Source organism: Zootoca vivipara, chromosome 13, assembly GCF_965207765.1.
Source record: "Zootoca vivipara chromosome 13, rZooViv2.hap1.1, whole genome shotgun sequence".
Taxonomy (NCBI): domain Eukaryota; kingdom Metazoa; phylum Chordata; class Lepidosauria; order Squamata; family Lacertidae; genus Zootoca; species Zootoca vivipara.
The window spans coordinates 27,724,827-27,737,848 of record NC_142596.1 but is presented as its reverse complement, the minus strand read 5'-3'; the positions used below and the strand labels follow the sequence as shown (position 1 = coordinate 27,737,848).

The window sequence follows — 13,022 nt, the reverse complement described above, 5'->3', positions numbered from 1 at the left end:
ACATGTAACACAAGCATCAAGCTGTTTCTCTGGTAAGGGGCAGGGAAGAAAAGCCTTAAGCGATTTTAAAAGCAGAGTTAATGTGCACTCTTAGGCTTGCCTACTGAGCAGGAAGCCCAAAGGGACTTAACCCACGTAATTATAGCATATGTTGAGGCATTCCTTCTACCACTGTCTCTCTCAGCTTCATTGTACAGGGGGGAGGGGGAGGCAGGTACTGTGCTCCTGTGTGTCTGCTCAGAAGTATCCCACTGAACTGCATGGGACTTGCTCTTGGGGCAACCTGGGTTGCTTGTAGCTTATGACAGATGTGAAGGAACAACCATTACCTTCTAAGAAGCACTGTAAGTCCAGTACTGCCCCAGTTCACTGCCTCAGGCACCTACGAGGCTAAGCTGTTCCTTCTGTTTTCGGGGGTGGGAAGCAAGGGGGACACCTCCAGTTGATTCCTCAGAGCAGGGGTGCCAACTTGAATAAAATATTGGGCGGGCCAGGTAAGCCCCGCCCCACACAATCGATCACATGATGCAGCGCACGCACACTATTTGAATGGCAATAGCCATCAACTTTGAGCGGAAAGAGCAAGTTGTTTTCGGGCGTGGGGGGGAGGGTAGCGGGACACCAGGGCGACCCAAGGCAGCCTCCGCCAGAGCCAGGGAAAGGGTGGAAACAGCCGACCGAGGCGCGTCTTGTTCCCGTCCCGCCGCAAGAGGCGCTCGCCTTCCGGGCGGCTGAGATGGCGGAGGGAGCTCGGGGAGGCGGCGACGGTGGCTGGTTCCAGTTCGGATTCTGCTTCGGGAAGGCGACGGAGGCCGGGCTGGAAGTGGCGCCGCTGCTGGTCGGGGGCGAGGCCGGGCCAGTGCGCTGCGTGAGGCCGAGCTGGAGCTTCTCTGGGATCGTCCGCGCCGGCGGTGAGAGGCGCCCACCAGAGTCCCGGGGTTCATGCTTCCTCACCACTTTTTCTTAGGCTGAGCAGGAGCGGGGAACCGCGCGCTCCAAGGCATATAAAAGGGACACACTAAGGGATCCCGGCCGTGGGGAAGATGCTGCTCTGCACCCCCCATCAGCACACCCAAACTCCGCTCCCCTGCTTGCTGGGGCTGTGGGAGATGCAACCCCACGACGCTAGACAGGTCACAGGAACCCCATCCCGTTTTTCCATGAGCCTTGATGATGGCCCCAAGCCGCCTTTCTAGGTTGCTGCCTGATCGTCCCTGGCGGCGGCGGCGGGGGGGGGTGACCTCCTTTTCTGTGGCCCCGATATTCTTTCTTTGCCTCCTGCTCCGCTTGGACTTAGCTCCAATCCGCCCCCCTCGCCCCGTCTTGCCTTCTGCCTCCCGCAGGGTCCCCCCCGGTGCTGTTGCAAGGCGCGGTATGCGCGGCGCTGCCCGAGGACTGCCGGGACGTGCTGCCGTCGGAGACCCACGTGCTGGTACTGCGGGAGGCGGCGATGGAGAGCTGGCCGGTGGAGGGCTCGGCCCTGGTCCTGGAAGGGGAGCCGGCGTGGAGGTGCGAGATCCTCCCTGAGGAAGCTGCGACTGTAGGTAGGTAGGTGCGCGGGCAGAAGCGCCGCCCTGAAAGAAGAGGACGCTGTTGCTGCACCCCAGGAGGCTCATCCCTTATGCCCCTAACCCTCTTTCTCTTCTGCCCCAGAGCTGCCCCTGGTGCCTGGCGGGTACGTGGCCCCTCGGCCCCCTTTCTTCACCCCTCTGCCCTCCACCTTGCAGGCTCGCAAGCTGGCCCTGGGCTACGAGCATGCGGTGCTGCTGAACACAGAGGGGGCCCTCTTCTCGTGGGGAGGCGGCAGGTGAGTCTGGCACAGGTGAGGACTAGCCTTGCCCTCCTGGCAGGGCTATAGTTAAAACTAGCGACCAACCTCCTGCAGGAGGCAGTGATGGCTGGCAACTTTAAAGGAGGGTTGGGCAACTTCATGGAGGAGAGGGCTCTCAATGACTACTAGCCATGATGGCTATGTTATGCCTCCATAGTTACTGGAAGCCAGTAGAGGAAGGGAGAGGTGCTCTTAGGCTCAGATCCTGCTTGTGGGTTTCCACAGGCATCTGGTTGGCCAATATGAGAACAGGATGTTGGACTAGAATGGTCATTGGCCAAATCCTGCAAGTCTCTTCTTAGGTTCTTACCTAGTGCCAGGTGGGCTTCTGCATTGGGTGGAGGGGAATCATGGTGGCTTCTCCTCCTCCTGTCTTTTCTTCCCAGGCATGGGCAGTTGGGCCATGGGGAGCTGGAGAGCAGGACAGAGCCCCAGCTGGTGGAAGCCTTGCACGGGGTGCCCCTGGTGGATGTGGCGGCTGGAGGATGGCATTCAGCTGGCATTAGTGGTAAGGGGGCAGGAGGGCATGGTCTATAGTGGTCCATCTTAAGCAATGACTAGCTAATTCCTGCACCCCAAAATAGACTTGCTGTAGTTTGTGTGTTGCTTTTTTACATTGATAATAACAATAGCAACAAAAACATCAACGGAATTGTTCATGCCAACTTTTTGAGGCTGGCAAGAACAAACCTGCTGCAGGGAACCTCCTTTTCATTTGCACCTGGCCATTTCCCTCATTGTTGATGTGGTGTCAGGGGTTGGTTAACTGGGCTCCTGCTCCTTGAACAGAGGCAGTGACCCTGTGGCCGGCCAAATATTTTTGTTGGACCTCCTCCTTCAATGGCCAGAGCTGACTTAAGGCAACCAATCAGCCATTGCCACTGCTTAAATAGTTCATGGGCCAGAACCAGCTTTCGCTGGAGAATAGATTTCGCCAGCCCTATGAGGCCTCTTCCTTGGGAAAAAGGCCACGTTGGTCCTGGACTGAGCTCCTAGTTCCTTTCTTTCTTGCTCTCTGCCAGAAGCAGGTGATTTGTACGTCTGGGGCTGGAACGAGACGGGACAGCTGGCCCTACCTTCCAAATCTGTGGCTGAGAGTAGAGTCACCACGACAGAGGTGAAGAGAGGTGAGGCCACTTCGGGGACAGAGCTAGATGTTCTGTTGGCAAACTTGGCCCAGGGCAAACATACCATACACTATACCCCCACAGCTGTTGCTGGGATATGGGTTGACTTTGGCAGTTTTATTTATACTGGGTTTTTTCTAGGGGACACAGAGTTGAGCTTGGCAGAGCAGGAGGGAGCACAAGGACCCTGCAAGGCTGCATTCATTTCGATCCAAGCCTTCCCTGCTTTGCTGGATATGCCAGATGGGGAAGATGTCTGTAAGATCAGCTGTGGTTCACGACACACCGCTGCTGTGACATGTAAGAGGACGCTGGGTTTGTCTTTCAGTGAGGGGAGCACAGGGACAGCAGGATGAAGGCTTCACTGCCCAGTACCTGAAAAATATCCTGGGGCTGTTGCTGTCCGCCTGAGCCTCATTTGTGGAAGGGGAAACATCCAAGAGTGAAAGACAAATGTGCATAAAATGTGTGACTCCTAACACAGTTTATGTGTAAGGATGTCCAGCAGCCCTCCCAAAACTGCTGTCAAAATTGCTGCACTTTAAAATGGAGTTCCTAAACAGCGCAAGCTCTTTGGTTTTTGCATGGTTGGGAAATCACAACATAGCGTAAAAGGGTCCTGAAGGTTTCTCCTTTTCGATTGCTTCTTGGATCTGCCCCATTCCCCCAAAGAGGTGCTCAACTGTTATCCTTCAACCTCAGTTAAACACAGGTCATCCTTGTATTTCAGGTGCAGGAGAGCTCTACACCTGGGGCTGGGGTAAGTAAGCTGGGGGGAGGATTATAGCTGCCCTTAGGGTTAGTACTCTGTCTTCTCCTCTTCCTGCTCCAAGGGCAAACTGGTGCCAATAGCTCTTCTTGGTTGCAGGTAAATATGGCCAGCTAGGGCATGGGCAGACAGCGAGCTCTGATGAGGCAAAGAGGGTGTCCTGCTTTGTGGACTGGGGTCTACGTGTAGTGGACGTGGTATGTGGACCATGGACTACCTATGTACATGCTGTGGCCCAATAACAGCTGAGATGGAGGGCAAGAAGCCAGAAACCTTTGGGAAGACAGCATGAACAGGACCTACTCCTACTGCCGCTCTAGTCCAACTGTCTGAGTTGAGGCTCAATCTGACTTTATCCAAGTCCCAGATCAGGGGTAGTGGCTCCATCTAATCCTCCCTCCACCTGCCTTCCAGTAACAACTACTTCAATGGACAACACAAGGGCATCTTTAGATAAAAGAGGGAGCTGTTTTAGCACCTCCAAGAACACCACAGAGGCAGAGTTATACAGAGCATATTTTATGTAGCACTAAATTGCCATGACAGACAAAACAGATGTTGGAACAGTCATTTTGTGAATAAAGCTGTTGCTTCCACCGTCATCCTTATTAGCAACACAGTCATGGTTCTTCGGGCAAGAAGCCAGATGCCAGGCAGCAGGACATTGTGGTAGAAGTGGAGTAGTTAGACTGCTCTCCTCAGCTAAGAGCCCTCATCAGAACAATACAATTGATTAGTCATTATACAGAACAGCAGATAAACAAGATGTGAACATTCTGCCATACAAATAAATAATAAAAGGACACTGTAGTGAAAACAAGGTGCAAATCTAGCCACGATGATGGGGAGGGTGGGGGGTGGTTGGCAGAAGCCTCTCCTCCTCCTTCCCCATCCCAAGAGGAAACCAGGACTAGCCCAGCTCAAGAAGTCAGCCCCGCCCCATTTGTCATAACTAAAGGTAAGCTGTGCTTCTCTCCAGTGGAAGACCCCTGAAGCAAGCATGGGGAAGCATCCTAAAAAGCCCCATGACCTGATCACTTTTTCTACTGCAAGCAAGTTTAGGGGCTGCCTGCTTTCCCTCCCCACTTCTGTTGCAACTACTCCCTCCCCCAAAAGCAACCGCATGAGCACCAAGGAGGGCAGTAAAGATTCTGCCCCCATAAACAGGATGGACGGAGTGCTGCCACTGTGGGCTCTTTTCCACCCTTTGCCTAGCAGAGGGCAGGAGCAAATGTTCCAGAGGTTTGCAAGAGTATAGTTTGGGGTGGGCAATGATCCCTCTTCCCTTGCTGCTGGAACCCTAGACTAGACAGCAAGTTGTGCACTAGAGTAGGCTTACTTATAGAATCCCTTTGCAACATTTACATTTTATTCTTTTTAATATACAAAAAAAATGGTTTTAAAAAATTGTGGTAAAAACAAGGAACAAATAGTTAAAAGTGGCCCTGCCTCCATTGCCACAGGCAACAGGGCCAGGCAGGGAGGCACACGGCTTTGCCTAACCCCGGAAGGGAAGTCCAGTGGTGCCAGCTCCTTTGGCTACCTTCCTTTGCCGCTGTGTACAAGCTCTCTGTCAGCTCTCAGCATTGGAAACCGTGGAGTTAAGTATGCGGGATTTGAAGTCAGATCTGGAAGCCTTTGAAAGTTCTTGCTGTGAAGAGATAAAAATTATATGTGAAGTAACTGAGCAAGCTGGATCAAAGAGCAGTGGAGACCCTCTTGTGAGTGTGGAAGTCCCAGCCCAGGGCAGAAGGGAAGGGAAGGTGTACCAACACTACACAACCAAGGGCACCTTACCCACTGACACCAAGCTCCGTGCAGGTATATTGCAGGCAAACACATGCAAGGGGAATAAAGAGGTGCTTAACCCCTTTCCAAATGTCCCCCTCCCAGTCTCCTGGTACACTGTTCATCCCCCTCCCTTGAGCTACTTTCCATTCTAGAAAACACATACATGGGGCTAGGGCTTTATTACATAGGCTCACATGCAACCTGAATTTATCCATAAAGTGCCACCGGAAGCCAGGTGTGGGGCCAGGTGCCATCCATGTTTGAGACCAACCAAGCAGAGGAGAGTGGCCAGTGATAGAGACAGCTGGCTCGTTGCATTAGGAGGTTGGCTCAGCTAGGGAGGGGGTGCTCTTGGGAAGGAAAATGTGAAATGATTACCATTGTACTGCATGCTCCATTACAGTTCAAGGGTGGCTCACAGCATACTGGGTGGCCTGTGGCTCCCCAAGGGAATGAGTGAGGCAGGCAAGGGTGGTTGGCAGCCCAGTTGCTGAGAGTGGTGGCTGTCAGGTTAGAGGCGTTGAGAGAAGAGGGAAATTACCGCAAACTCTGAATAGGTGCTGGCAACAGAGTTAATGCTGCAGGTGCTCTGGGCAGGGGCTGCAGGGATGCACCCACCGCTCAGAGCTGTTCTGTTGAGCTGAGTGACGTTCTCCTTGTTGTGCTCCATGGGTCCTGGGCGAGGGGACTTGGGGGCCATGCGGCTGGCAGTCCGGACAGGCTGCGGAGGCAGAGGGGAGTAGCACTGGAGGTTAGAGCTTTTGACAGCAAGCTTTCGGGAGCCCTGCAGAGAAGCAGCACAGAAAAGGAGACACTAGTTCTTGGTTGCTCAGTAAGCCACAGGGGTGGGTGGGGGACAACAGAGAACAACATTCTACGAGGGCACTGCATTCTTCTGACTGGGCATAAATGTGGCAACAGAACTTTTGCTGAAGTCTTAGGAAGATGGCCTCTTTTCTACTTGCAATACCCGTCGCTTAAGAGGATAGTTGGGAGGAAGAAATGTATGTTGCCAAATAATGTGTTACAAAGCAAGTAATAAACATTAACACTTTTTTAAAAATAAAAAGTTTTCTTGCACTTCAGTAAACCATGAGGTTGCCCCCAGCACTTGCTGATAATTTCCCTCTTGGGTCCATGTGTAGCTATAAAAAAGATTTGCACCCAGGACTTAATGTTGGAAATAGATACCAGCTGCTGCTGCTGCTTACTTTTGCTCCAGAGAGTGCTGGGTGGGGTGTTGGGGAGTGGAACAGAGAGCCCCCAAATGCTGAACGGATGGTGCTGTTCGGGGTAGCTGTGGTGTTAAGCTGCAAGAAAAAGCCATGAGTTAACACAAGTGTGCTCTCCTTAACTCCATGTGGCAAAAACACTCTTTTTTCCCACCCCAAGCACCTAGCAATAAAACATCTCTTCACAGTGGAGGTGCAGTGCTTTATATATATACCATCTCCAACCCTATCAAATATTGGAAGGGTATATGGATGCATATTAAGAGCAAGCAGAACCGTGCATAATGCTCTGGATGTGGCTGCACCATAGGATTTGTTGTTTTTTTAATAAAAGAAAATATTGTGCAAAAGGTCAGGATTAATAAAGGGTTATAGCTATGTTATTTATTATTACATCATCTCCTGAGGAGTATACCTTGCTAGACTATCAATCAGTAAACATACTGTAGCTCTGCATAAATTTATTAGGTTTGCCTCCTTTCCTCTTGTGTGAGCTTTGTGATTCACACACCTTTGCTTTTTATCTCAGCTATTCCTGGAATTTGTGTTTCTACCCAGTATTTTGCAAAAACAGGTTCTTGCAGCCGCTGTGAGGGATTCTCAATTCTCAGGCTCCTTGGGCATTTTTCCTTGGTCAATGAAAATCATTTGGTTTTATTGCACTAATGCTTGCATTTCCAGCATTTATATTTCATTGCTAATTTGTACACCACTTTTCTACATTACTGTACTTGAGGCTGTTTACAACCGAAATGCTCAACAAAAGCCACACTGCCATCCCATATTTCAAGAATAACTAAAAAAACCCACCAAAATTCATACAGTAATTCATTGCACATGTGGTACTAGGGAACAAACAAAGTGCCTCTTCTGCATGAAGCAACACATGGCAAAACGGACCTTCCGCACTTTGCTGGGTGTGATGCAGCCCAACCCCCGTCTCTTGTTGGGGGTCCTTGATGGGGTGCTGCCATACATCATCTCCTCCTCAATCTGGCGGGACTTCTTGAGTTGCTGGAAGAAAAAGGAATAGGGGTGGTTGGTATCCACAGAAGCCCCAGAAGGGGATGGTGAGCAAGTGAGTTAGATTAGCCACAAAAAGGGAAGGCAACAAGAAGTCCTTCATGTCTGGCTACAAGACTGGTAGGACTGAAGTCCTCTGCAGGCATCTTCTCTTCAGCCTACCTACCCGCTGCCAGAGGGGTACTGATGACTCCTGCTCAGGTTGCCCAAGAAAGCCCAGCAGCTAATTTTAAGCTTCAAATTACTGTGTGGTTCTTGCAGCAGCATGTGTCAACTTTGGGACCATTGCTCTAAAGTATACCCCCCTCTCCCCTGTACTTCATACACACAAAGCAAGGCCTCAAACACCCAGTGTGGATGGTTCAGCTCATTCCCATCCTTTGGAGACCTTGGCCAAGCCGCCTGTGATCTCCAGCCAGAGAAGAGAAAAAGAGGCCATTTTTCAGGCTAAAGCAAGGAGGACAAGGGGATCCTTGTTAAGTGATGCGGAGATGGAAGCTGCTTGAGGGCTCTCAGCTGGTTCACTCACTCGCTCCTGCTTTTCCTTCTCCTTCTCCAAGTGGTGGAGCTGCCATTGCTCTGCCACGTACTCCATGAAGCGCTGCCCATTCACCAGGAAGGCCTGCTCTTGCTCCTGCTCCCAGAGCTCCACGCGCCCCTTTAGCTCCTCCTCCAGCTGCAATGAGACAACTTGCTTCAGCTAAGCTACACAACCAGGGTGCAAAGCCAACAGCAGGCTGGTTGGCCTTCTGCCTCAGTCCCTCCCAAGGGCAGAAAGAGCCACATGCCTTTGGAAGAGTCTTCTGGAGTTTCGCTCGCAGCTTCTCCTCTTTGAGAAGGTTACCCCCTCGGTTGGTGAAGCGGCTGGGGTCCGTTGCCTTCCTCTGAAAAAGGAGAAGTTGGGAAATGGGCTGGCCTCTTGTGCTTGGGAAGCCACCCTAGGCTGGCCCTCAGTGGCTTCCCACCTGGCCCAGCACCAGACATCTGGCCACCTGTGTGGCTTCTGGCTGTACCTCAAGCTCCTGGAAGAGGCGCCAGTTCGTCTCCCACTTCTGGATGGATTCAAACAGCTCTTGATGCCTTTCGTAGCACTGCTTTATCCGGGAAACTTCCTCTTCATGCTGCTGCAGCAGCTCTTCAGTGAAGTCATCTGGGAAGGAGGAGGAAAACAACAGGATGCCCAGTAGGAAGAGGCCACAGCCAATCAATCTATACCCAGCAGCAACAGCTTGGGGTCTACTTGCTCACCTTCATAGTAGGGGCAGAAGGCTCGCCTCTGCTCATCCCCATAAAAACACTTGTCCCAGTAGTCTGCCAGCTCGGCCCGGGTGGCTTCCACCACATTTCTGATGTTCTGAAACTTCAGCTCTTGCAAGCGATCCACTTCCAGTTGCAGCTAGATGGGGAAGAGAAAAGGGTCAACACATGCCCTGATGGCGCTGACCCCCTCTCCCCCCTACGTGCACCACATAACATGAGGGGGGCTCTCTCATGGTGCACTGGGATTCAGAGCAGGCAGAGGAAGGTTTGATACAGCTCCCCTTTGATCCTGAGCCCAACAGCCCAGCACGAAGCACGCCTTCTCCCTCTTGGCTTGGCACAGGGACCACTGCTGCTGGTCCGAGGCCTCAGGCCTTTAGTATTGCTTACAGCATCCATGATGGCGGCTTTGGCTCCCACCATGTAGGGGGCAAAGGCTTCCCTTTCCTCCGCAGGCACCTGCAGCCGCTCCCACAGCACCCGAATCCTGGAACGCAGCTCTTGGCACAAGGCTTCCTTCTGAGCTTTCCTGCTCTCGAGCTAGGGACAGAAAGACCAGCCTGAGACAAACTAAAGGCAGCAGAAGAGATGGGATGTCACAGGCAAAGCCCCCCAGACCCTTCCCCCAGACCCCACCCTCTGACCTGCTGCAAGAGATCCTTCAGGGCAGCAATGTTCTCCTCCGAGAGACAGAAGGCCTCCTCCTCCTCACACACAACATCTCGCTCAAAGCTGGTGTCCGGGGTGTGCTCCAGCTCCTCCATGCACAGGATGATCTGCCTCTTGGTGTCGAGAAACTCCTTCTGCCGGCGCTCCTGGAGGAGCAGGACAAAGCAGGACATTACCCATCAAGCCCCAACCTCACCCCCCCTTTGCTCATGCACACACAAAGTGTGCCCACCTTTTCGGTTGCTAGTCCTGCCAAGTGGCGCCGGAAGTGGTCCAGCTCCGCCAGGCTGGGCACAGCCTCAGTGTTGATGTCATAGGGAGCTGTGCAGAGCAGGTCACACATCTCCCGGTCTCGCTCCTGCAGCACCTTCAGCTCCTGCTTCCTCTCCCGCTTTTGCTTCAGCATTACTTCCACACGGGTGCGCAGGTCCTTCTCTAGCTGCAGGATGGTGGTCTCCTCATCCTCCTGCGGGAAAAACAGTCCTCCTGAGCTCAGCAGGACCAGCCTCTAAGAGATGGCATCTGAGCCACATTCGCCAGCCCACAGCCTCACCTCAAAAGGAGCCAGTTGTAGCTCCTTGCAGAGGACCACCAATTCCTTGCGACACACTGCAATGCTCTTCAGGAGACGCTCTTTGAGGTTCTCCTCCTCCGCAATCATCATGTCCAGCAAGCCCTGGTGGCACAAGAGCAGGCAGCATTGAACCCAGAGCAAGCAAGGACACTACAGCAGCTGCAGAGTGTCTGAGACAAACCCCCTCCCCTGATGCTTGCAGCTCCACATCAGTAGAGCATGTCAGAGGCCCCCGCTGATCATTCCCAATAAAGCGCCATACGTTTGGGCTTATTTTTCGTGAAGATCATGCACAAGTCCTTCACCAAAGAGAAACTGTTAGGACAGGGGCTAAAAATAAAATTGCTTATATTGTAACATCTTCATACAAATGTGGCACACAGCTGAACTTGGACTGTGAGGTTGTTTTGGTTCCTGCATCTTAGAACGCATCTGGAACGGATTAATTCACTTTCCATTACTTTCAATGGGAAAGTTCGCTTCAGTTTATGAATGCTTCAGTTTATGAACAGACTTCGAGAACCAATTACACCCATGCTTCGGATTAAGTACACTAGGTTGAGTACTCCGCGGACCCGTCTGGAACGGATTAATCCACTTTCCATTACTTTCAATGGGAAAGTTCGCTTCAGTTTATGAATGCTTCAGTTTAAGTACTCCGTGGACCGTCTGGAACAGATTAATCCACTTTCCATTACTTTCATTGGGAAAGTTCGCTTCAGTTTATGAGCGCTTCAGTTTATGAACAGACTTCCGGAACCAATTGTGTTCATAAACCGAGGTACCACTGTATACTATAGTTAACCCTCCAGTGTTGGGTGCAATAAGCCTTTGACAGTGCACCAGTTGCTGGGGAGCAGGGGCAGGCAACAGAGCTCTTGTGCTATTGCCTGGCTTATGGGCTTTCCATTCGGGCACCTCAGTGGCTACTATAGGATGAGAAGGGCCACAGTTCTGGTAGAACACCTGCTTTACATGCAGGTGTTCAATCCTTGGTATCTCCGGGTAGGGCTGGGAAAGTTGAAACCTTGAAGAGTTGTTGCCTGTGAATAATACTGAGCTAGATGGACCAAAGTAGTAAGGCACTTTCCTGGACCAAAGTACTAAGGCACTCATCTTACAGGTCTTGACCTTGAACCGTGAGGCCAGGTGAGCCTCCCCTATTCTCTGTTTCCCCCACCCAGACTGCTTAATGATTTTTCCACCTGCTGTAGCAATTGTAATGCTCTATTGTCAGATGCTGTATGATTTTATTCCGCGGTTTACAGTATTCTGCTCTGAGGTGAAGGGTGGTATATAAATCATAAAACAAACAGATAGATAGCAATACAACAAAACATGAAAAACACAAATGAAACAAGCAATTAAATTATGGTTAAAATCGATATGAACAGTTAAAGTAGACATGCCACAGTGATCTAAATGAAGAGCCTCAGTCAGTTTGGGGGCCCCTGCTCCAGAACAGCATTTTTTCAATTTTCAGTCTCCAGATATTGTTGGACCTACAGCTGCCATCAACCTCTCTGATCACTACCTAAGCTAACTGGGGAGGGAGTAAGTTGTAGCCCAGCAGCACCTGATTGAGCAGTGCAATGGGGAACAGGAATGGCGTGTCTCATTTAGTCACTTGAGGCAAAATGGAAAATGCCACCCTGCCCTGCTGCCTCCAACTGCAGCGCCCCACCCTGCCACCCTGGGGGCTATGAAGCAGCCTCACCCTGCCTAATATCTATGCCAGCCCTGGTAGGAAAGGACCATGTCAGCTCAGGGACAGTGCACCTGCTTTTGTATGCAGAAAGTCCAACCCCCAGGTCAGGCTGCGAGAAGACCCTGTCTGAACCCCTGGAGAACCATTGCTGCTAGTCAGTGCAGCCAACGCTGGGGGAGATGGGCCACTGCTCTGAGTCAGCATAAGCATCCCATGGCCTCGCCCTTGCTCAGCTGGCAGTATCTCTCGGCCCTGCTCACCTTGACATGCTTCTTCACCACTTCGGTGCGCTGCAGGCGCTGGTCCTCGGGGATGCCGATTTCCTCCCAGATTTCGCGCAGCTGGAACAGCGCCTGGTTCAGGCAGGCCACCGACTCGCTGGCCAAAACCTCGCTGCGAGAGAGGGAAGGTAGTCCGTCAGGGGCGGAGAGGGGGGGGGGAAGGAACCCTCCCCATGAACGACCAGCCACCTGGTGGGAAGAGAGCGACGCTCCGGGGCAGAGGCCGCCCCTGGCCAGCCTGGCTCGCAGCGAGGCGACTGCGGAGTTACACCGGACGGGCAACCGCCTGCGAACCAGAGAGCGCCCCCTACTTCGTCCTCCAAATGCCCACCTCTTCCTCATGGCCACGGGTATCCGCCAAGGTCAGCCAGCCCACTTCTCTCCCTCTTGCTCTCTTTTCCTCGCTGCTTCTGCCACCGCCGCTGCTTATTCGGCTCCACGTCGCACAACTCCGCTAGCCGTTGCGCCTCCGCCTAGGATTCAAACTCTACCCCGCCGCCCCCTGATTGGCTTCCGTATAAGGCGCCGCCACGCCCCCAACTGCCAGACGGACGACACCTCCCTGGCGTTTATTCCGTCCGAGCGTTCGTTCTGCCCAATGAGATGGAAGCGCTGTTTTCACTGTAGCCTATCGGAGGGTAGCAACGTAGAAGGAAGGAACGTAACAATTGTCCAAGTCTGGTGCTAGGCGCGAGGGCGAATCTCAATGCGTCAAGCATCTCCGCTGCTGAGGAGGAGCCGGCCCGGTCCTGCGGAT

General features: G+C 52.4%; 2 protein-coding genes across 6 annotated transcripts; one reads left to right on the top strand and one right to left on the bottom strand.

The window, feature by feature from the left end:
• The first annotated feature begins 524 nt into the window (after nt 1-524).
• Nucleotides 525-4,329, top strand: RCCD1 (RCC1 domain containing 1). 2 transcript variants are annotated; one of them, XM_060282490.2, is made up of 8 exons: nt 525-911; nt 1,344-1,544; nt 1,654-1,807; nt 2,218-2,339; nt 2,854-2,958; nt 3,100-3,258; nt 3,689-3,718; nt 3,827-4,329. In XM_060282490.2, the coding sequence occupies exons 1-8, from the start codon at nt 737-739 to the stop codon at nt 3,967-3,969; spliced, it is 1,089 nt and encodes a 362-aa protein (XP_060138473.2). In that variant the 5' UTR covers nt 525-736; the 3' UTR covers nt 3,970-4,329. The 2 variants fall into 2 exon arrangements, with proteins under 2 accessions (XP_060138473.2, XP_088513606.1); XM_088657480.1 differs by lacking the exon at nt 2,854-2,958 and having other exon boundaries at nt 619-911.
• On the bottom strand, nt 4,231-12,847 carry PRC1 (protein regulator of cytokinesis 1). 4 transcript variants are annotated; one of them, XM_035131262.3, is made up of 14 exons: nt 12,597-12,847; nt 12,245-12,377; nt 10,256-10,378; nt 9,935-10,168; nt 9,678-9,848; nt 9,424-9,573; nt 9,022-9,169; nt 8,787-8,923; nt 8,562-8,657; nt 8,303-8,449; nt 7,651-7,764; nt 6,730-6,828; nt 6,060-6,302; nt 4,231-5,378 (listed from the first exon to the last, which is right to left on the bottom strand). In XM_035131262.3, the coding sequence occupies exons 1-14, from the start codon at nt 12,605-12,607 to the stop codon at nt 5,301-5,303; spliced, it is 1,884 nt and encodes a 627-aa protein (XP_034987153.3). In that variant the 5' UTR covers nt 12,608-12,847; the 3' UTR covers nt 4,231-5,300. The 4 variants fall into 4 exon arrangements, with proteins under 4 accessions (XP_034987153.3, XP_034987154.3, XP_060138471.2 ...); XM_035131263.3 differs by having other exon boundaries at nt 6,137-6,302; XM_060282488.2 differs by having other exon boundaries at nt 6,060-6,239.
• Nucleotides 12,848-13,022: the final 175 nt, after the last annotated feature.